Source organism: Perognathus longimembris, chromosome 17 (assembly GCF_023159225.1).
Source record: "Perognathus longimembris pacificus isolate PPM17 chromosome 17, ASM2315922v1, whole genome shotgun sequence".
Taxonomy (NCBI): domain Eukaryota; kingdom Metazoa; phylum Chordata; class Mammalia; order Rodentia; family Heteromyidae; genus Perognathus; species Perognathus longimembris.
The window spans coordinates 53,343,484-53,365,505 of NC_063177.1; the positions used below are offsets into that span (position 1 = coordinate 53,343,484).

The following is a 22,022-nucleotide window of genomic DNA, read 5'->3' on the forward strand; positions in this document are numbered from 1 at the left end:
GAACGCAGGGTCTCCCCTCTTGCTAGTTAAGTAACTCTACCACTTGGGGCTACCCCTTTTGCTTTAGTTATTTTTCAGGTAAATTCTCCTGTGTGAATTTTACCTAGGGCAAGCCTGAGACCTTGATTTTCCTACCTGTTGACTATTGAGAGAACCACCACACCTGATCTGTTTGTTGAAATGGGGTCTTGCTATCTTCTTCTTCTTCTTTTTTTTTTTTGGTGGAGGGAGAGGCCAGCCCCAAATCACCTTCCTCTAGATCTCTACCTCCTAAGTAGCTAGGCTATAGGTGTGAGCTACCACACCCAGTGTTATTGTGTGGTTTCTGGCTTTTTTTTTTTTTTCCCAGTCCTGGAGCTTGGACTCAGGGCCTGAGCACTGTCCCTGGCTTCTTTTTGCTCAAGGCTAGCACTCTAGCATTTGAGCCACAGCGCCACATCTGGCCTTTTCTGTTTATGTGGTGCTGAGGCTGGCTTTTTTAAAGCTAGGACTATTTAGCAATAAGAAGGTGGAAGAGGTCTATGGTTTGCTCCGTTGCAAACAGTGGCCTGGGAAGGGAAGGGGCCCCCTTCCCACAGCGTTTGATAGGCAGGTGCTCTGGCGCTGGAGCCATGCCCCCAGCCCACACTGGGCAGCCTCACCTGCTAAACTAATGAATTGGACTGCCAAGGTCTTTGTGAACACAGGATCCTGGCTCTCTCTCTACAGTTCAGCTTTAAGACAACTGCAGACCCTCAAAGTACAAAGGACAAGTAGATTACAGGACCATCTCCTATCGAGTGCCCCTGAGGTAAACCGTGCTGTTGTTAGGGCTAACCAAACCATCCCATATTTAATTAAGAGTCCTTAATAGTAAGAAATTGTGTTAAATAAATACTGCTGGGCACCGGTGGCTCCTGCTATAATCTTAGCTTCTCAGGAGCACGTGCAGCAAAGTCTGTGAGGCTCGTTATCTCTAATTAATCACACACAAAAAAAGCCAGAAGTGGAGCCATGACTCGAATAGTAGAGTGCTAGCCTTGAACAGGAAGAGCTCAGGAACAGTACCCAGGCCCTGAGTTTAAGCCCCAAGACCGGCAGAAAAACAAAACTATTGAAATGATGAATCCCCTCTCAGAAAGACGTGTCCTGTGCCGACAGATGGGTGGGGAGCAGGGCTGGAGGCTGGGCTGCAGGGCCGCGGTGTCGGGAGGCTCAGCTTAGTCAAGCCATCGGAACCGTGTCCTCTGCGGGCCGCCGCTTTCCTAGAGCGCGTTTGACCTGGGTCAGGCGGTCCTCTGAGGCCGCGTTTCATGGACTCTGTACGGCTGTAGTGCTTTGCTTTGTGTCTGTTTCCAGAGCAGAGAATACAGAGACTGCTGGGCTTTTAGGAACTTGAATATGAAGTCATTGTATCAAGGTCATTAAAACATTTACAGTACACACAAATTGTGATTCTACACAAATGACAAGTTGTATGTTGGGGCGCGGGGCCCTGGGCCTGGTTGTGATTTCACGCCTCTAGATGTTGGGAATCAAATCTGCCTCCTGACAGAGTGCTCTTCCTTTAGAGTGCAATATGAATTCTTTCCATTCTTCCACAAACTCTCCTTAGTAATTCAGTCCAGTACCTCATAGGTATGAGTGGAAAGCTTGTGGTTTGTCCTCATGTATTGGAAGGAAAGCGTGGATTGGAGTGGTTTTGAAAACATTGAGCTGAGCAGTAGGAATTCCTTGCGGGCCTTGCCCTGGCTCCACGCCCGTGAGGGCACCGCGTGGCTCTCACGGTCTCCATTTCCAGTGCGAAGTGCCAGAGGGTGGACTGGTCCCCAAGTCTCTGTACCGGACTGCAGAGGAGCTGGAGAACGAGGACCTGAAGCTCTGGACGGAGACCATCTACCAGTCTGCGAGCGTGTTCAAAGGAGCCCCGCACGAGGTACCTGTGGCGGGGCCCAGCCTGCAGTGGGGGCCCTCGTGGCGCCTTTGTGTTTAGGGCAACGACACGGGTGTTCGTGTGGCCACCTGGGAATGTGGAGGACCAGCCCTGGGGTACAGCATGGCAGTGTGGCCTGGGGCCTGGGAGGACGTTAGCCCCTGACTTCCCCTTCGCTGAGACACTGGAGGATCTGGAGCGCTAGTATGTGGGTGGGGGTGGGGGGCGGGGGGTGTCAAGCCCCCCAGTAGGGTTTATTTAAGGTTACCGAGAACCGGCTCCCGTGCTGATTTTTCTTGGTGAGGTTGGCTAGTGCGGAGTTAGGGCCCCGAGCGCAGAAGGACGCGCGTCCTGCTTGGTGTCCGCCACATGGCTGTCCCGGAGCCTGGCCAGGGTCTGTGCGACTGAGCCCCGTGCTGCGCTCGGCAGCCCATGGTTCAGCACTGCTGGCAGGATGATGCCTTCCACACGGGGCGGGTGACCGTGCAGGGTGACCTGGGCAGCAGGGGAGAAGCCCCCCGGGGAGGGAAGGCGCGGCTCACGGTCCGCAGGCGGCTGTCCACCGCATCTTTGTTCCGGGAGCTCAGGGCCCAGCGGGCTCTGTGAGTCAGGCCAGGGCCGTCTCAGCTCTGCGAGGGCCAGCCGAGGGTCCCCACCGCGCCTTCCGAGAGGCCCGCGGGGGCACAGGCCTCAGCACAGGCAGATCCGCCCTCGGCCACGCTGCCGGCCACGCGCGCCTCCTGCTGCCCTGGCTGCGTGTCGTGCGTCACTGAACGTGCTGCTTAGGGAGATCTGGACGTGGCCTGCGGGTGCGGCACCGTGGCTGGGTGGAGTTGAAGGAGGCGATGGGGAGTCCGCCCCCCAGGACCCCTGGGGGTGCAGCTGAGGCGCCAGTGGCCACAGGGCCTCCCCCAGCTGCTTTTCCCTCCGTCTCTCCCGCTGGTCCTTGGAGTCTGTGGCTTTGACCGTCTCCCAGGAAGCTCTCTAGGGGCTCAGCGCCCGAGGCAGCTGCCCACCACGGGGGCTTCTCCCACCCCACTCCCATGTTTGGGGCCCTCTACTTGTTGCTTGCCTAGCCCCCCCCGCCCCCCAGCCCAAGCAGCCTACTCTCCTCCACGTCCGGTCTCCCGGGGCTTGAGGCTGGGAGGAGGATGGCTTTGAACGCTCTGAACACGGTGTCGTGGGAAGCTGGCCCAGCGCGCCTCGCCTCCTAGCAGGAGCTGCTGGCGGACAGACGGAGGGCCGGCACTTGCTGGCGCCCACCCTCCCCTGCACGCTCCTTCCTGCCAGCACGTGCCTGCCCTGGGCTTTTGGGGTGCGGGTTGGTGGGCTGACGAAGTCTCGTTCTCCAGATTCTCATTCAGATTGTGGAGGCCTCCTCGGTGATCACCTGGGATTTTGACGTATGCAAAGGGGACATTGTCTTTAATATCTATCACTCCAAGCGGGCACCACAGCCTCCCAAAAAGGACTCCCTGGGGGCCCACAGCATCACCTCTCCCGGCGGGAACAACGTGCAGCTCATAGACAAAGTGTGGCAACTGGGCCGAGACTACAGCATGGTGGAGTCGCCTCTGATCTGCAAGGAAGGCGAAAGCGTGCAGGTAATCCCAGGCCTGGGCCGCTTCTGAGCAGCAGAACGGCCTAGGGAAGGAGTCCACGGAGAGGCCGGGACCAGGACGCATCGGGTCAGAGTTCGAGACTGAGCCCAGAATTCAACTAAGGAGCATGACTTTCCCCAGCAGCCTCCGCAGGGCGCCGTGGCCCCGGAAGGAGAGGGGCTGCGGGCGTGTGGCCGCCGTCCCCGCCGTCCCCAGGGGAGCAGGCCCTGAGGGAGCCGCCGGCCTTGGGAAGCGTCGCGGGGCACCGTGCCTGCCGGCGGCTGCCTCCTGCCCCGGCGCTCCCGGGCGGCTCTCTGCCTCCCCCGCAATCAGTGGGGAAAGTTGTTCACAGGGAGGGACATCCCTTTGGCCAGGGCTCCAAGGGGAGGTGTCTGGTAGTGGGGTAGAGACGGGCGCCTGGCCCGCCGGCCCCAGTAACCCCTCCTGCCAGACACTCGCTGCCTCGGGGTCACACTGTACCCTAGGAGAGAGGCTCGAGAGGCTGAACGTTCTTGTTGTGTGTGTGCCAGTGCTGGGGCTTGATTGAACTCAGGGCTGGAGCACTGGCCATGAGCTTCCCTGATTGAGCAAGGCTAGTCCTCTGCCACTTGAGCCGTAGCGCCACTTGTAGCTCTGATAGTTAATGGGAGATAAAAGACTTGCTTGCCTGGGCTGGCTTTGAACTGGGAGCCTCCTAGATCTCAGTGGTAGCTAGGATTACGGGCGTGAGCCACGTGAGCCACCGGCCCCCGGCAGAGGCTGCAGGGTCTTCAGGGTGGCGGACGGCAGGCGTGTCCCTGCACTCCCCACAGGACCAGCCAGGTGGGGTCCGTGTCTCACCAACCGTGAGCCACCCCTAATCCCGCAGGACGGTCCCCCAGTCACGCCGTGTTCCTCCACCCAGGGGCGCCCCGCGGCCCTCTGTCAGCTCCGCGGCCTTCTTTGTTGCAGGGCTCCCACGTGACCCGGTGGCCCGGCTTCTACATCCTGCAGTGGCGGTTCCACAGCACGCCGGCGTGCGCGGCCACCAACCTGCCGCGGGTGGACGACGTGCTGGCCTCGCTGCAGGTCTCCTCCCACAAGTGCAAAGTCATGTACTACACGGAGGTCCTGGGCTCCGAGGACTTCAGGTGCGGCCCCACGGGGTGGCGGGCCCTCGGGGGCTGCGGGCTCCAGGGCGGGGCGGGCGGGCCGGGGGGCCCCCGGGCCGGGTCCTCAGCGCCCCGTCCTCTCCCCGTGCCGTCCGCAGAGGCTCCATGACCAGCCTGGAGTCGAGCCACAGCGGGTTCTCCCAGCTGAGCGCCGCCACCACCTCGTCCAGCCAGTCGCACTCGAGCTCCATGATTTCCAGGTAGTGCCTCGAAGCCTGGGCCTGGTGTGCAGAGGGGACCGCCGCCGCGCCTCGGCCGCCGCCAGCTGCGCCCGCCCCGCCGCCCGGCCCCGCCTCCCCTCTAGCTAGCCGTAGCTCCCGGTGCACACGTAGCCGCTGACCCCACCGGTCGCCCGCGCCGTTTCCATCTCCCCCGACTAACTCGATAGCCATAGATTTTGTATGCGGTGCGCACAAAATCAACGCAGAGCACAAGGGCTCCTGAACGCAAAGTAGCTTCCGCCCGCCAGGTTCTTTGTCTCACGTGTCGATGCAAAAAACTTCTCAACCCACGGCACCTTGTGCCCTAGCGGTGACTCGCTGCGGTGCCCCGAGGGGCCCGGCACGGGGGGCTGCCCCCCCCGCCCTCGGGAGCACTCCCCCCAGCCCCGGAGCGCACCGGTGGCTCGGGAGGGCATCTCGGGGAAGCCCACCGCTCCAGGGAATGCCGCCATCACTAAACGACACTTCCTCCTTCCTCCTCTCCCAGTCTGCTAGTGCTCAGAGCAGGCGTGTGGCGTGGGCTGGGGTGGGGGCGTCGTCCCTCTTCTCGCAGGGTTCTTCCTGCCCACAGGCGGCCGTGCACGCGCCCGAGGCTCGGCTCGGCTGGGCGTGCGGGCCCCGTGGAACCAGCGTGTCACACTTGCAGGTCTGCCAGCCAGCAGCCTGGAGCGTCGCGCCTTGGGGCGTGGGCCTTGGAGCAGCCCTGGTCTTGGTCAGCGGACGTGGTGGACGTGTGTGTGGGGAAGGGGGGTGCCTGTAGCGGCGGGGTGCTGGGAGGGGAGCAGTAGACGGACTGCATTGTAGTCGCGGGAGCTCCGTGGAGGCGATCCGAAGCGGGCGTGGCTCGCCGTGGGCCCGTCCGCGTCCCGTCACGAGCCTGCCGTCTCAGGCCGACTCTCACTTTCCAGAGCAGCTGCAGATCCGTCTAGGAGTTACGGCTGCTCTCTGTGATAGAAGCATGCAGTGTGTTTTTGTGTGTGGCAGGGACTTGTAGAGACTTGCAGCCAGCCCCGTGCGTGTGCGCGCGCGGGGCGTGGGCCCCGGGCACGGGAACTGGAGACAGGGCGCCCACGGGAAGAAGCGGCGCAGACCTCACCTGGTCGGGGCCCCTCTGCCTGCCTGCCTGCCTGCCTGCCTGGTCTGACTGCATTTCTTGTGAGGGGTGAACCCCACAGGCACAAGGCCTTGTTTCCAGAAAGTTCCAAGGGTACTTAGCACCTCATTGCTGCTTCCAGTCAGGGTTTCTGACTCCCGGTTCTCAGGACCTGAAGGTGGCCCCGCTCTCTCTCTCTCTCTCTCGCTCTCTCTCTCTCTTGCTCTCTCTCTCTCTTTCTGTCTTTCTCTGTCTCTCTCTGTCTTTCTCTGTGTCTCAGATGGCGATTTTGCTGACAACTTCCAGGAAAATGCTCCACTCCACATGTGCCCAGAGATGTTTCTAGAACTATGTGAATTGCAGCCATGCCCCCAGCCCCAGGCTGAAGATCTGTCCTTTTTTAAATTCATTCAGAAGTGGCACTGTTCTAGCCCCAAAGAGCTGGCTGCTCCTGAGAGTTGGAAGCACTTGACCACTGTGTCTGGCCCCCGGGGTTCTCCTGGGTGCCGCGCCCCGGGGCCCCCTGGCCGCCGGTCCTCCCAGGAGGGGCCCGCAGCCCCGCTGGGGTTCACTGCGCCCGCGTGCTGCCACCCTTTCTCAGTACTAATGATTCTGGGCTTCTCCCTCCCGCCAGAGCCTCCACTCCCCTTCCCTCCTCCGCCCATCGTTGCATATCAAATTCTGTAAATGTTTTGTAAGCATATTACCTCACTCTTGGTAATACAATACGGATAGTCTTTAAAAGATTTTTTTATTGTTACAATAATAAATGTGACTGTTTAAGAAAGCAGCGTCCTTTCCTTCTTGGGCCAAATCTCCAGTGAGGGGCGCAGGCTGGCTTCTGGGAAGAGCGGGGGGCCCCCCGCGCGCCGGGCACCTTCTGTAATCACCGGGGACCCAGGTCAGCTGGCGCCCTGGATCCCGCGGCGTGGAGGGCCGAGGGAGGGCCGTGGGAGGAGGGGGGTGCAGGAGGGTGGGGCGAGGGCAGGGCTGCACCAGAAGCCATGAATGAGCTGTGTGAAGCTCCACCCCAGGAGGACCTCAGGAAGTTCTTGAGCCTCCTTCATTGGGAAGGAGTCGTTTTCCACGCCCAGTGAGGTGGCGCACGCCTGCAGTCCCGGCGCTGGGGCCGCCGAGGCGGGAGGGTCTGGAGTGGGAGGCCAGCCTGGGCTGCCTAGCCCGCGCCTCAGTGTCAGGAAAGGTGAAGGCGGAGGACTGGGAGGCCCTTGGGGTGAAGCAGGCCTGGCCAACAGCCCTGCCCTCAGCGCTGAATTTTAAAAACCAGCTGAAGGACCTAAAGTAATAGGACAGGAGAAAGCTACGAGCTTGCTTTTCATGCTTAGGAAGAGCAGTGAGTGAGGAGGACGCAAACAAAGGCGCTGAGGCTCAAATTAAAAATGAACCAGGAAGGGGAGAGGGCGGGCGGGGTGGGGGGGCGAGGGAGCATGCGCACTCCTCGGCCCTTGTCCTAGGCAGCCTTCGCCTTGTTGTCCTGAGAGTGTTGCTGCGGAGAGGGAGGAAACCGAGGCGCAGGTGTGGATGGGGGCTTTCCAGCCGCACCTCGCGCGCCCTGTGGGGGGACGCAGCAGGAGTTCCCTGAGCGCCACGCGCTTTTCATCTTAGGTCTGAGACCCGGACTCACGCCCGGTACCTCACACTTGGGCTCGTGGCTGGCGTTCTACCTACTGAACCGAACCTCCAACCCCAAGGGGTGGTCTGGTCTTGTCTTTTTTTCTGTAACCTGATCTCAACTTAGATTTGGAGGGCTAACTTGAAGCCGTGCGCAGTGGAGGATCGGGTCCGAGGGGAGGAGCCAGGTCCTGCCCCGCCGGGTTCTTGGCGGGACACCAGCCTGTCTCAAGCTGGGGATGGCTGAGGTAGCCGTGTCTGCCTCCCTGTCCCCACCCTTTGCCACCCCACAGAAAATTCTCATCATCGCCACATCAAATGGTTTCTTCTTTTTCCTCCCACCTAATAGCTCCTGGCTTTTATGGCTTGTTAGAAAAGGCCGCTCCAAGTTAAATTCTCCTCGCTTTCCCCCGGTGCACCCGTGGTTTTTCTCTTTTTACGATGAAATTCAGAAGCATCCGTGCCGAGTGGCCCGTGGGGGCGGGAGGACGTGATTGAGCCTAAATGGTTCTCTGGATCCAGAGGTTGCCAGTGTGGGACACGCTGGCCGCCAGCCTCCCAACCTCCTCCTTGAGGAATCAGTAGGAACCGACGCCGAGTTCCAGGTAGGAAGGATTTAGGAAAGGGGGGGGGGCTGGGCAGCTTGTGGATAATTAGATCACACATAAGCATTGTTGAAATCCCAGAGATAAACTGCCACGCTCGGGGGGAGCGCAGGCACTGACCCGCCACCAGGGGGCGGTGTTTCCGGCCCGCGGGGCAGCTGCCGGGTGCCTGAGTCCAGCCATTAGCAACCCTGCGTCAGCATTCAGTCAGCTGAGCGGGGCCTCTGAACAACTGCTGGGCTGACTAACGAGCACAAGCGATTTATTTTTACTGTCTCATTTTTGAACACTTCAGCCGCCCCCCAGGACCTCTGGTGGTTTGGAAAGTCACAAGAGAAAGCGGGAGAGAAAGTGCAACCTAGAGAAGAATGGGACTGCTTTGCTGAGCCTCGTCCTGAGCGGCTCGGCCCTGGGGCGTGTGGTTTTTTGGCTCAGGCTGTTTGGGGTCAACATTTCCAGGTATGATGCCCACTTCAGCCTTGAAAGAGCCAGGCAGGGTTTTGCTAAGCGAATACCAAGAATATTACTGCCAGCTGCGCACGCCTGTCATCCTAACTACTCAGGAGGCTGAGATCTGAGGATTGTGGTTCAAAGCCAGCCTGGGCAGGAAAGTCCATGACTCTTACCTCCAGTGAGCCACCAGAAAACCGGAAAGTGGTGCTTTGGCTCAAAGTGGTGGAGCGCTAGCCTGGGGTGAAAAAGCTCAGGAACAACATTCGGGTCCTGAGTACAAGCCCTGTGACTGACAAAGAAAGGAAGAAGGAAGGAAGGAAAGAAAGGGAGGAAAAAGAACTGCTTTCTGAGCTTGGCACCAGTGCTGCTCACTCCTGTAATTCTAGCTACTCGGGAGGCTGAGATCTGAGGACTGTGATTTGAAGCCAGTCTGTGAGGCTCTTGTCTCCCAATTAGCCACCCAAAAGCCAAAAGTGGAGCTGCGGCTCAAGAACCAGTCTTGAGTATAAAAGCTCAGGGACATCACCTGGGTTGTGAGTTCAAGCTCAAGCTCCAGGAGAAGCGAGCACACACACACACACACACACACACACATGTGTGTGTGTGTTGAGAAGGACCTCCAATAAGAATCCTTTCATAATGCCAGATTTCTGTCATGGTGGCTGCCCAACTTTCTGTTTGATAAGCCGAGTGACACCCAGTAGGAAATTCTCTTAAAGCATGAACACATTTATTCAGTTCTAGGGAGAACTTGGGCATCCTTCAGGACGGAAGGTGTCAATACTAGCGAGGAGGGTACGCGAATCTGCTCATGCATTTGATTTTATAATTTATAGTTAGTGGATCTGGCACTGAATATGCAAATCCGAGGGAAATTGCATGCAAATGGGCGGCACGGGGCTTCTATTTTGAGCCCTTCCTCCCGCCTCCGTAGCGCGCATCTGGCCAAGCAGATGGGAGTTCTTCTCCCCTCCCAGCTCCTCCCCGGACCCTCGCCAGGGTCAGGGCCCAGCGCTGCCTTTTCACCGCAGCCGAACAGGGCAAAAGCACCGGCTGCCCCCGCGTGGGTGGCCGTCCTGCAGCCGCAGCGGGGCCGAAGGCTCGGGTTCCCCGCTCTGCCGGTGAGGAGCTGCGGGACGCCGGGGACCTGCTCCCCCAGCTTCAGGTCTCCACAAGGGCCAAGTGCGCTCACTCGCACTCAGCACTCGCCTGGGGTGTGAGACGCTTGTGACCATGAGCCCCGGCTGACTTGGGACCCTTTCTGCCACTCCTTTCCTGCGGGGATCACAGCAGGCTGACTGAACCTCGAACCCCCCGGCCGGATCCACGAGTCCCAGCGATCCAGTCCTCCTGCCCGGCGAGCTGTGGCTCCAGCTTTTCTTTCATGTTTGTCTCTCCCTTTCCCCCCTCCTTGCTCTTTCCGATGTTGGGGCTTGAACTCGGAACTTGAGTGCTGTCCCCTAGCTTTCCACGGGAGGCTGGTGCTCTGCTCCCTCAGCTGCAGCTCCACTTCTGGCTTTTGGCTGGTTAATCAGAGACGAGCCTTGCGGATTCTTCTGCCTTGGCCGGCTTTGAACCCCAATCCTCAGATCCCAGCCTCCTGAGTAGCTAGGATTACAGGCGTGAGCACCCTGCTCCTGGCTTCTTTTCCTTTTTGAGATAGGGGCTCACTCTGTGGCCCACACGTCTCCCACTTGAAATCCTCTCCTCCCACCTCCACCTCCCCAGGGCTGGTATTCCAGGCATGTATCCTGCGGCCATGGCTTCAGCTCTTCACAGACGAGAGGCCTGCTCTGTCCCAGCAGAAAGGATCAGGTGGAGAAGAAAACGGGGTGACATGCAGCCTCCGTGGTCACCGAGTGGGAGCTGGGCAGAAGCAGCTTTGTGTCCTGGACCGGCTGCTGGATGGGAAAGTGGCCCAGTGCCCACCGCGTGTGGCCCCGTGAACCCCGAAAGCCCCGCACAAGAAGCCCTTGGAGGGTCCCCAGAGCCCAGCTTCCGTTTGCAGCGCCTGGCCTGACCACACCCCACCCCGACTGCGTAGGAGTCGCCTGGGGCCCCAGCCCGGGCCGCCTCCTCTCTCCTCCTCTGTGCTCCTAGGGGTCCACGCGAGCCAGGGGTCCCACGGAGCAGGGGCCACTCCTTACTCCCGGTGGAGGCAGTTGGTGGTCACCAGTGGAGACTATGGGGTCTCGGGCGCTGTTCCCATGGTGTCCAGCAGGTGGAGACACCTGCGCTGAAGCCTTTGCCAAAGAACGCCCCGGCACAAATGCCAATGATGCCAACCTGGAGAAACCCTGTTTCCCTCTCAAGGAGGCGGCCCTGTTGTGGGTTCCGCGTTCCGGGCATGGGTGGATCAAGGTGGCTGCAGCCAGCCATGGGTGCTGAAGGCAGTGTCCTCTCAGAGCTTGCTCTCTCCCTCCCTCCCTCCCTCCCTCCCTCCCAACCATTGGGGCTTCGGTTCAGGGCCTCTCCATCTTGCTTGGCATTTTACCACTTGAGCCGCAGCTCCACGTCTGCTTTTCGTTATCCAGAGGTCATTCTCACGGACTTCCCTGCCCGGGCTGGCTTTGAACCGCGATCCTCGGTTCCCAGCCTCCGGAGTAGCTAGGGTGACCGGGGTGGTCCCGGCTGCGGGCACGCTGCGTCTCATCCGGGCCGGGTCGGCCACCAGCCACTGCGGGCAGGCACAACGCGGGACCCAGAAAGTCCCAGAATGGAGAACCAGGTCGGGGCGCCCCTCCTCAAACCCCTGCTCCTGGAAGCGCCTTCGCTCCCGGCCCCTGCCCACTCGGGTTCCTCCTGGGGATCTGATTGGCTCTGCTCTGGCCACGTGACCGCCCCAGGTCCAATCAGGCACCACTCACCTGTGAGTGGACAGACGTGGCTGCCAGGGCTTGCGGTATAAACGGAGGAAGAATCTGATTGGCTCTGCTCCCGCCACGTGACCGCCCCCAGGCCCAATCAGGCATCGCCAGCCTGACTAGGCAAACATGGCTGCCGGGCCTGGCTATGTGGCTGGGCCGTGTCCCCCAGTGTCTGCGCCTGTGCTGCTGGGACCAGGAATCAGCCAAGTAGAACAACATGGATGCTGGGTGGGGGTGGGCCCCCCAAAGGTGGGGTCCGCGGGAATCGCTGGGTCTGCCATTTGCAAGGTCAAAGCCCTGGGCCCTGAGGAAGCAGCTCGGGGGGCCTTGCCCGGCCCGGTGGGCTCGAGGTCTGAGCGGAGGTGGACTTCCCTTGGGCAGGATGTGTACAAACCATCTTCGTGTGGATTTCTATTGTTGTGACTTCTCTCCTTAAATACTTTGTGGGCTTTCTTGAGGGCTGGGAGTGGGGTTTGAACTCAGGGCGGTGGTGCTGCCCGAGCTCCATTGCTCAAGCTTCTCCCTTCTGAGCCAGAGCTCCACTTCAGGCTTTGGGGGCAATTGGAGATAAGAGTCTCACAGTCTTTCCTGCCTGGGCTGATTTTGAACTTCCATTCTCAGATCTCGGCCTCCTGAGTAGCTAGGATTACAGGCGGGAGCCAGCAGCATCCGCAGGCTGGGTTTGTTTTTTTGTTTTTAAAGTGCCATGTCCTTAATTACCCATGTCACATGGCAGGTGACAAAGCTCACAGTAATCCTTTTATGTCATTTCATGGCTGTCTGAACTCAGTTGCCTCTTTATTCCCTACCTGACTTTTCCTTTTGCCTCCAACAGGATCTGCCGGGCTAGATTTACCTCCCCCGGTGCGGGGATGCTCAGCTTACTCCCTTATCAGTGCTCCCCTTTTCACCCTCTCCCCTGGGCACCTGACCAGCAGGCGGCCAAGGTGGAGCGAGGGACACGGGCTAGCCTAAAGTTCACGCGGCCGAACGAGATCCCCTTTTCCTCCCTCCTTGCCCACCAAGGAAGCCAGGCGCCACGGATCTCGGAGACGCTTCGGAGAGCAATCCGGTTTATTCGGGAGGGGCTCACAGTAATATAGTAGTGATGACGAGGATTGAGCAGGAGCTGCGATAGGCTGGCGAGCTTGTCCATCCAAGAGCAGCTCCCAAGGACCTCCCTCAGGGGCTAACATCACTTCCCATAGTACCGCCCTCTGGGCAAAGCCCACTCGAAAGGGGAGCGCACGTGCTCGCTGGCGCAAGGTGGGGGCTGGTCTCAAAGCTACCCCTTCTGGCTCCGGACCCAGAAGGAGATAGGTGTGGCTCACTTCCACACTGCCCAGGGCTGGGGGAAGGGCGGCGTCTCGGGAGCGCTCTCCTTGCCCTTCCCCCCTTAAGGCCAAGATGAATCCCCAACAAGGATCCGTCTGTGCACATGGTGGTTGTGTCCCTTCTGTCACCTTTTTTTATTCTTTTATTTTGGCCAGTCCTAGGCCGTGAACTCAGGGCCTGGGCACTGTCCCTGGCTTCGTTTTTGCTCAAGGCTAGCACTCTGCCACTTGAGCCACAGCGCCACTTCTGGCCATTTTCTGTATATGTGGTGCTGAGGAATCGAACCCAGGGCCTCATGTATACGAGGCAAGCACTCTTTCCACTAGGCCATATCCCCAGCCCCCTTCTGTCACCTTTAAAGCAGAATGACACCACGCTATGGTTTGAGTAGGGTTGAGAATGTCCGCCAGGGGGTCCTGTGTGGTGGAACCACATGAGAGCGAGCAAGATGATGAGCCACTGTCGCTGGAAGGGGTTCGTGCCCAGTCTTTACCAGGCCATCCATGTGCTTGTTACCCAACCCCTTGTATTTTGTTACACAACATAACGCCGGCTAAAACACCGCTTTACTCCCTCTGGTCTTGACTGTGGAAGAGCCTGGGCTGGCTGGCTTTCGGCATGCCCTGCCTCTGACTCATCTGGTTTCTCCAATTGTTGCTCACTTTCCTTCACGTGAGTACATGTTAGAGCTGAAGAAGGTTCTGCTTAGACACAGGTTAGACTTTGGAGCCCGAGTGTCTTGTAGGTCATTGGAAGGCATATTGTGAAGTTTGGGGGTTCTGGGGTTATGCCAGCTGAGAGTTGGCCATTTCCACTGCTAAAGCTGTGTCCCTCCCTGTTGGTGACAGCCTCATCCCGCTTCCTTTGACAACCTGCTGGTCCCTGCAGACGTTCTGCACCCTCACGCTTCAGAGGTGGGCAGCGGATGGAGGTACCGCACCAGGGTCCAGGCCTAGAGTAGGGTGCTGGCCGGATGTCTGGGTTGAGAGGCTGGCCCAGGAGTATGGGATGGAACGCTGCTGAGGGGCCTGTGCTCGAGTGCCAGCCAGTGTATGCCCGCGTGTGTGTGTGTGTGTGTGTGTGTGTGTGAGCAGGCACACGTGCATCTGTGTTACCTGTGGACACATACACGTGCATATACAAATATATGAGCATGCATGCGACGGGACGCAAGTGCACACATGTGCTTAATGTATGTGCGCACGTGTGTCATGGGCGCATGTATACGCCTACGTGACACACACATGGGCGTGCCTGTGCACACCTGTCCCGTTCAAGGGCCCAGGTGTGGTGAGATGAGGATTGGGGATTGGCTTGAAGGATGGTTGACACAAGGTCAGTGTGTCCAGGAAGTGGGGACTCCTGGGACAAGGGGAAAATTCCCGGCAAGGAGCCATCAAGGATGGGTTGCCCACATGGTCCCCCTCCAGACCAGGTCCGTGTCCACGCCCACGAGCCCAGGCCCCGAAGGACGAGCCTCGTTCACAGGACGACAGCGCCACCTGCTGGAGCACGCCTGTAGCGCGCCCCCGTGTCCTCACTGAGCTGTGTCCACCCGCCTGCCACGGGCCACGCTGGAAGGGACCTTCCTACGTGACATCATAATGGCCCTAGAAAGGCCCCCTGCAGACCATGCTGAGCTGGCTGCCTCTCACAGACGGAAGCACACCTCAGGCATGGCAGGGACATCTTGTCACCCCAGCCTTGCTGCGCCCCACCTTCCCTACGCTGTTCCTGACCTGATGGGCCCCAGTGGCTGGCTGGACGCTTCGAGTTCTTGGATTTATTTTTTTCTTTTACATGTTGTCTTTGCTGTGAATTCTTTTTTCAAGCACTGGGGATTGGACCCACAGACCACACCCTGGCCTTTCATTTGAATTTTGTTTTCTAGACAGGGTTCCCCTGACTTTGAACTCTTGATCCTCTTGTGTGGCCTCCAGCTCTGCTTCCCCTCTTTCCCCTGGCACCCTATCTCCAGGGGAGCTGCAGTCTCTGAGGATGGGGTCACTTCAGACTGGTGAAGCCAGTGAGCTACTGCCTGGCACAGGGACCGACGGTCACAGTGCAGACCCCGTGCAGGAGCGCTGCTTGTGAGTCAGGGTTGACACATGGAGGCCAGGGGAGAAGGGCTCCTTCATTCCCTCGCCCACCACACCGGGAAATCTAGCCACTGTGACTTGATACTATCCCTATGCCTCGGATGTGGAGTGAGGCTGGGAAGGAGACCCTCAGTGCACCTGCGCAGTCCAGACAGGGTACCTAACCCAGTGTACCTAACCAGGACCCCCAGTGCACCTGCACATTCCAGACAGGATGCCCAGTATACCTAACCAGGACCTCCAGTGCACCTGCGCAGTCCAGGTGGTGCCCAGTGTACCTAACCAAGACCTGCAGAGGCAAAGGAGAACACAAACCATCTGAGCACAGGTGCTGGGAGCAACGTAGGGCAGAGTTTGAGATATATCGTGGAGCAGCTTTGTGACCTTGAGCAGGAAACAAATCTCTGGGCTTTCATTCACCTCCATCCATCCCTTCCTCACCATCCCCTCCTCCATCAACTCTTCATCTAGCATCTCCTTATCTATCATCTCCTTATCCATCACCTCCTCATCTGTATCTCCTGATCCATCATCTCCTCCATCGAACACCTCACCTCATCCATCACCTCCCCCACCTCCCCCACCCCTCCTCCTCAGTCCTCCTCTCCCCTCCATATCTCACCCATCTGACACCTCATCCAGCATCAGCTCATCCATCAGCTCCTCCTGCAGCATGCAGTCATCGGTCATGTCCTCATCCCTCATTTCCTCAGCTGTCATCCATCTCCTCTTCCTCCATCTTCTCCTTATCCGTCACTTTATCATCCATCATTTCCCCCATTGATTGCCTCCTCCTCCATCGTCTTCTCTCATCTCCTCATCCATCTCCTCCTCGCCCATCTCCCCCACCCACCATTTCCTCTTGTTCACATCTCCTCCATCTAAGCCATTCCTTCCACCTCTGTCTCTACTTTGTGTTCCATCCACTTCCCCCCCCTTTTTTTTTTTTTGCCAGTCCTGGGGCTTGAACTCAGGGCCTGAGCACTGTCCCTGGCTTCTTTTTGCTCAAGGCTAGCACTCTGCCACTTGAGCCACAGCACCCACTCATGGCATTTTCTGTGTATGTGGTGCTGAGGAATGAACCCAGGGCTTCATGTATGCGAGGCAAAGCACTCTACCACTAGGCCACATTCCCAGCCTTGACTTCTTTAAATAACTTCTCTATATGTCTCAGTCACTCCCCTGACCTTGCCTAGCCTCCTCCAGGAATGTTCTGGTCCAAACCATCTTTTCATGGTTGAAGTCCTGGCGCCCAGGGATCTGCCACACCAGTATCCCTTTGGAGAGCTGCTCTTTCCCAGTCCTTCACGGGCGTCCATGCAGCCGGGCTGAGCATTCGCTGAGGGCCCAGCCCAGCCCAGCGCAGTCTCAGACATCCTCTTCCTGGAGCCAGGCCCCACTGGGCCCCTTCTAGCCCGCGAAGCCACGGTCCGATGGGTCCAGCGTCCCATCTGACAGTGGAAGAGCTAAGCGTCGGAGATGAGCGGCAGCCCCCAAGGCCTCCAGCAGCCGCGGCCTCTCCCCGAGCCGCTGCCGCCTTGTCTTGGAAACTCAAGGCCTCGAGCGCTGTGCCTCCAGCCAGGCGGTGCCTCGCCGGGTAGGGCTCCTTGGGCCCAGTGCCTCGTGTGGCATCTGCGTGGGCCTTGCGCTGAACCCCTGAGCTCAGGAGGAGGGAGCATGCCCGCCTCACTGCCTTCCCTGGGCCCAGGGACGGGGAAGGTCTCAGCCACCCCCCAGGAACCAAAGCCCGCACCCCCACAGGGGGGACAGCACCCAGACCCTCCGCAGCACAGGACGGATCCGCAGTCCTGGGTCAGCCTTGCTTCTCACCTCCTCTCTCCATCCAGTAAGTGATAACATCGCAGGCTCACCTGGATCTGGTGGCATACACCTGTAATCCCAGCACTTGGGCGGCTGTAGGAGGAGGATCTCAAGTTCAAGGCCAGCTTGGGCTACAGACATACACATCTCAAGAGAACAGCAAAGACGCCTGTGACTCACGCATGTAATATTTAAGAGGCTGGGATCTGCAGCATCGCAATTCAAAGCTGGTGCAAGCAGGAAAGTCTGCAAGAGTCATCTGCAAAATCACCAAAGTGTGGCGCAAGAGGCAGAGCACCAGCTGCCAGGCGAGCTCTGAGTTCAAACCCCAGTACTGAAAAGAAGTATCACAAGGGCTGGGGATATGGCCTAGTGGCAAGAGTGCTTGCCTTGTATACATGAGGCCCTGGGTTCAATTCCCCAGCACTGCATATACATAAAACGGCCAGAAGTGGCACTGTGGCTCAGGTGGCAGAGTGCTAGCCTTGAGCAAAAAGAAGCCAGGAATGGTGCTCAGGCCCTGAGTTCAAGGCCAGGACTGGCAAAAAAAAAAAAAAAAAGTATCACAAAAATAAGGAACTGTATAAGTAAAGTGAAAGTTAGACATGAAACAGTGCCCCACCCCACCTCCCAAACCTAGTGGTTTTCCCTAAGCTAACAGCTCTGGACATCGGGGTGCTGAGCTCTTGGTTTTTTTTCACTGAAGGCTGGCGTTCTGCCGCTATGTGCTGGTTGCTTGTCAATGGAGTCTCAAGCTTTTCTGCCTGGTCTGTCTTAGAACTGTGATTCCTCTCAGCCTCCTGAGTAGCTAAGATCACAAGTGGGCGTGGCACCTGGCCCAGATTTCCTCCCTGTCCTCAGATGCGGTGCGGTCCCCCCCTCCCCGCAGCATCTGGGGGCGGTGGCGTCCACTGTCCTCTGCAGTCTTACGCGTGCGAGGACTCCCGCCTTCAGTCAGTGAGAAGTTGCAGCGTGCGTCCTTCAGAGCAGTTTGGGTATCTTCCTTCCGCGTCCTGCAGTCAGTCTGCCCTCCCTCCGCCTTCCGACGGCAGAACTTTGGACTTGGATCCGTTTCCTGGGTTCCGCCTGGCCTTGGGCTCCCCTCTGTCCTGTCAGTCAGCGAAGTCCCCGCTCCCCGTCCCCTCCACCGCCTGTCAAAGGTCAGCAGTCACACTTCCGACTGCAGAGTGTCTAGGGGCCCCCTTCAGGACCCCCTCTTTCACGAGAGTCAGTTGAGGGTGTCCGATCGCTTGTTTTCTTTCATGATTCCTGTGTATCTCGGCTTGGCAGTCACTCGGGGTTTTCGCAGCATCCCCTTGCCTCTGGCGTGGCCTCCGCGCCACACCGCGGCGCTGCCCCTCTGCATCGCAGGGCTGCGGCTGGGCGCGGGTCTGCAGAGGCAGCGGCGGGGCTGGAACTCAGGGCCTCGGGTGTACCCAGCAGGAGCTTTACCACTTGAGCCACTCTGCCAGCTCTGCAGATGCAGCGTAAGCAGACCTATCTAGCTTCTCTCCACGTCTCTCCTCCCTCCTCCTGCACACTGGATGAGGCCACCCGGGGTGGGGTCAGAGCTCACCCTGCCGAGGGTACTGCGGGTCCTGACGGTGCTGAGCCCTAATGGCCTCCGAAGTTAGGACTGCTTTGACCCACCTCTCCAGTTTAGAGGGGACTCAGCCCCTCTCCCCCAATCTCAGAGCCTCTACCTAGTTTGGTTCAGCCCCTGCCTTTTTGTTTTTGTTTTATAACATGCCAGGACTGGGGCTAGAACTCAGGGCCTCGTGCTCTTCCTTTTATGTTGCTCAAGGCTGGCACTCGACAACTTGAGCCACGTCTCCAGCTTTTTGGTGATTATGTGGAGATAAGATTCTCCCAGACTTTTCTGCCTGGGCTGGCTTTGAACCGTGATCCTCAGATCTCAGCCTCCTAAGCAGCTGGGATGACAGGCGGGAGCCGCCAGCCCTGGCCCTGCTTCACTGCTTGTGCCTGTTGCATGATGATGGTCAGCAACACTTTTTTCTCCCCCAGTCCTGGGGCTTGAACTCAGGGCCTGAGCACTGTCCCTGAGCTGCTTTTTGTGCCAGGCTAGCACTCTGCCACTTGAGCCACAGCACCACTTCCGGCTTTTTCTGTGTCTGTGGTGCTGAGGAATCGAACCCAGGCTTCATGCATGCTAGGTGAGCACTCTGCCACTAGGCCACATTCCCAGCCCTAGCCTAACTTTTTACTATGGCTGCAGCTTTTCATTTTCAAATTTATGTCTTGGCTCCGTGGAATGACTTGGAATATGAACTTTCAAATGCTGTCTTTTTCATGCTTTAAAGTTTTTCGTTTATTGGTCGTCTATTAAAGTAGAAAACTGGGGTAATGTTTTAGCATTCTGGAATGTAATGAGGTTGGAGGTTAATTCTGAAAAATAAAACCCATCAAGCAAACCCCAAGGGCAGCTCAGATGAGTACACGTTCCCTCAGAGGTGGACTCGGCCAGCTATGCACACACAACAAATAATAAAATTCCTCTTCCCGTTTATAAGGGGAGGTAATAAAACGTCCCTCCAAGATAAATCCTATTAGCCTTCCTCTGTGGAAGCCTCTTTGCTAATTGAAGTTAATAATTAACCACTAATAAACCATCGTGCTGAATTCTAACATTGACACAGAAAAACGCACGGACGATAAACAGCAGTGTGACAGCCATCCACCGTGGGCCTTTGAGGTCATGGACAGCCCGTGGGGAGGGGGGTTCATCTCAGGGAAGGAAATAAAGATGGCGGAGATGAAGGGAAGTTTCCCAAGCCTGGGAAGAGGCCGGGGCAGAGGGACAGCCAGGTCTGCAGAGCCTCTGCTGGGGAGAGGAGGGCCGGGAGTGGCTTCCGGCTGAGCCTGGGGTCCTGGCGTCTGGGGGCCTGCTGCCAGGCTGGGGCAGCCATCTTCCCTTCACGTCCAGTATTGAAAAACAGAGCAGACCACAACGCGCCGAGAGGCTCTGGCGCGGTGGCTGTCTTTGGGCTTGGGGGCTTGAACTCAGGGTCTGGGTGCCGTCCCTTAGAGTTTTTGTTTGTTTGTGTGTTGCTTAAGGCTGGTGCTCTACCACTTAAGCCATGCCTCCGTTGCTGGCTTTTGGCTGGTTCGTTGGAGATCGGAGTCTCCCAGGCTTTCCTGCCCAGGCTGGCTTCAAACCATGGTCCTCAGCGCTGAGCCTCCTGGGAGGTTGCACTCGGCTCGTTCTGTTTTGTGTTTTTTATGCGTTGGGATATCACGGCGTTGTCTAGGATGGCCTCACGTGCCAACATCAAAGCAGCCAACAAGCACAGCACCCTCTCGGAGCAGCCTGGCTGTCACACGATGCCCGGGGCAGGGGACAACGTGTCGCCGCCAGCCTCCCTCTCTGACGGGCATTTGGGGGCCCCGGGCAGGGGGCTGAGGGCAAAGCTCCCAAGACGGTAGGGTTTCCAGCTTTAGCAAGCTGAGCAAGCCAAATGTGAGTTTCAGCTGCCGTCAGCCAGGCGGAGCCTGCTCCCAGCGTAGCTAGAGAGGAGCGCGCCGTGCACGTTCGGGTTTCTGGGGCAGCCTGGGCGTCCCTGGCCAGCCACCCACGGGAGCACTGTAGAACCGTCACCCACTGGACGCCCAGAGCAGGAACCCAGAGGCCACAAGCTGCCTGCCCGCTAGTTCCTGGGGCCCCCGGGGCCCTGGCCTGCTGCCCTGCCCCCCCCCCCAACTTGGTAGGCCCAGTGTGTGTTTCCATTCTCCATGAAAGCACAAGGGTGCTGAGACCAGACAGGGCTGCTGGGGGCCAGGGGGCCCCAACTGGCTTTCCTCCGTGCCGTGGCAGGCCGTCCCCCAAGCCACTTTCCATCCACCTTCATCTCATCGTCCAGCGTGGCTGCCTGCACCCCTGGGAGGCCGGGCGAGCTCCCTCCCGCCCCCTGCCCTGACCACATGCACCTGCCCGGCTGCCGAGGAGCCCAAGCCGCTCAGCCCGCGTGGTACCCTCAGCACCCCACCCCACGGTGCAGGCAGGGGAAACTGGGGCTCAGGATGGGGAGGAGGGGTGTCAGAGAGCCCAGGGCTGATTTGTGACAGAAGTGAGGTCCTTACCCAGGTAGCTAGCTGCCAGACAGGATCGCAGGCCCAGGGAGCATGGTAAAAGTCCCAGCCGCAGAGACTCCCTAGGAGATCCAACACACAGGCCGCGCTAGGGGAGGGGAGGAGCTGGCCTGGGGAGGAAGGGCATGCCAGGGGAAAGGGTGGACCTGTCCAACCACACTCAGGGGAAGGGACCAGCAGGCAAGTCCAGGAGACAATGAAGTGGCTGAGTTTCAGATTCAAAACAGTTAAGATGGCTTTGAGGTTCCTGTTGCTGTTTTCTTTTTTTGGGGGTGGGGGGACCTGCAGTGTGACCTTTTCTCTCTACTTCACCCAGACTCCGCCCCCTGGAGGGCGGGGCCAGCGGGAGATGGACAGGGGAGGCCTGGCTAGCAAGAAGGGACTGACTGGTAAGGGAGAGTCGGCCAAAGGTCAGTGGTGACTTTTCGCTGGCTCTAGGAGGGGGAGTGAGCGTGTGTGTGTGTGTGTGTGTGTGTGTGCAGGCCTTGCTGAGCACGCACTCCTTGCTGGGGCTCAGGGTCCACGTCTACTCTGGCAGACTCTGAGCACCTCCAGCTCCCGGAGACGGAGGCAGGAGGATGGTGGTTCAAATCCACACTGGGCTATGGAGACACACACTGTTTATGGAGGGGAATTTCACATGGGGTAACACCTATCCTTCGGGGGTAGAGGGCTGTGGAGGCCTCACACTTGCCCTAGCAGGTCCAAGGTCCGGGGTTTCAGCCCCATCACCCTGAAACTGAAAAACAACCCCTGCTTGCCAGTAAACACTCGATCGCACGGGTGCCGGGGTGGGAGGCCCGGCTCCGGTGGAAGGGAGCTCGCCAGGGAGCAGACCAAAGAAGAAAGGACTCTGCTGCAGCCGGGGTCCCTGCCGAGTTGGGGGTGACGCCCCCCCCCCCTCCCGCGGGCTCCATTTTGGAGGCTCAGCCCTGGGGCTGGCGCGGGCTGGGGCCCCGGCTGGGGTCCTGGGCAGGGCCGCGCCCGCCTGTGGCGGGAGGCCCTGGGCGGCCCGGTCCCACCTCGCCCCCCTCAGCACGTGGGCACCCCCGGGGGGTCCTCGCGCCCATCACCTCCGCGCCCATCCGGGTCTGGTCAGCTTCTCCCCAAGCTGAGTTGTAATAACCT

The 22,022-nt window shown here is 58.9% G+C and overlaps 1 protein-coding gene across 3 annotated transcripts in view; it reads left to right on the forward strand.

Annotated features, from left to right (window-relative positions):
• Positions 1-6,765, forward strand: part of Sec14l1 (SEC14 like lipid binding 1) — a 37,565-nt gene extending 30,800 nt beyond the window's left edge. For all 3 annotated transcript variants that reach the window (XM_048367333.1, XM_048367334.1, XM_048367332.1), the window contains 5 exons: positions 1,781-1,915; positions 3,265-3,516; positions 4,465-4,643; positions 4,763-4,864; positions 6,259-6,765. In XM_048367333.1, coding sequence (XP_048223290.1) covers positions 1,781-1,915; positions 3,265-3,516; positions 4,465-4,643; positions 4,763-4,864; positions 6,259-6,274 — 684 coding nt within the window. In that variant the 3' untranslated portion in view covers positions 6,275-6,765. The remainder of the gene's footprint in view (positions 1-1,780; positions 1,916-3,264; positions 3,517-4,464; positions 4,644-4,762; positions 4,865-6,258) is intronic.
• The last annotated feature ends 15,257 nt before the right edge of the window (positions 6,766-22,022 follow it).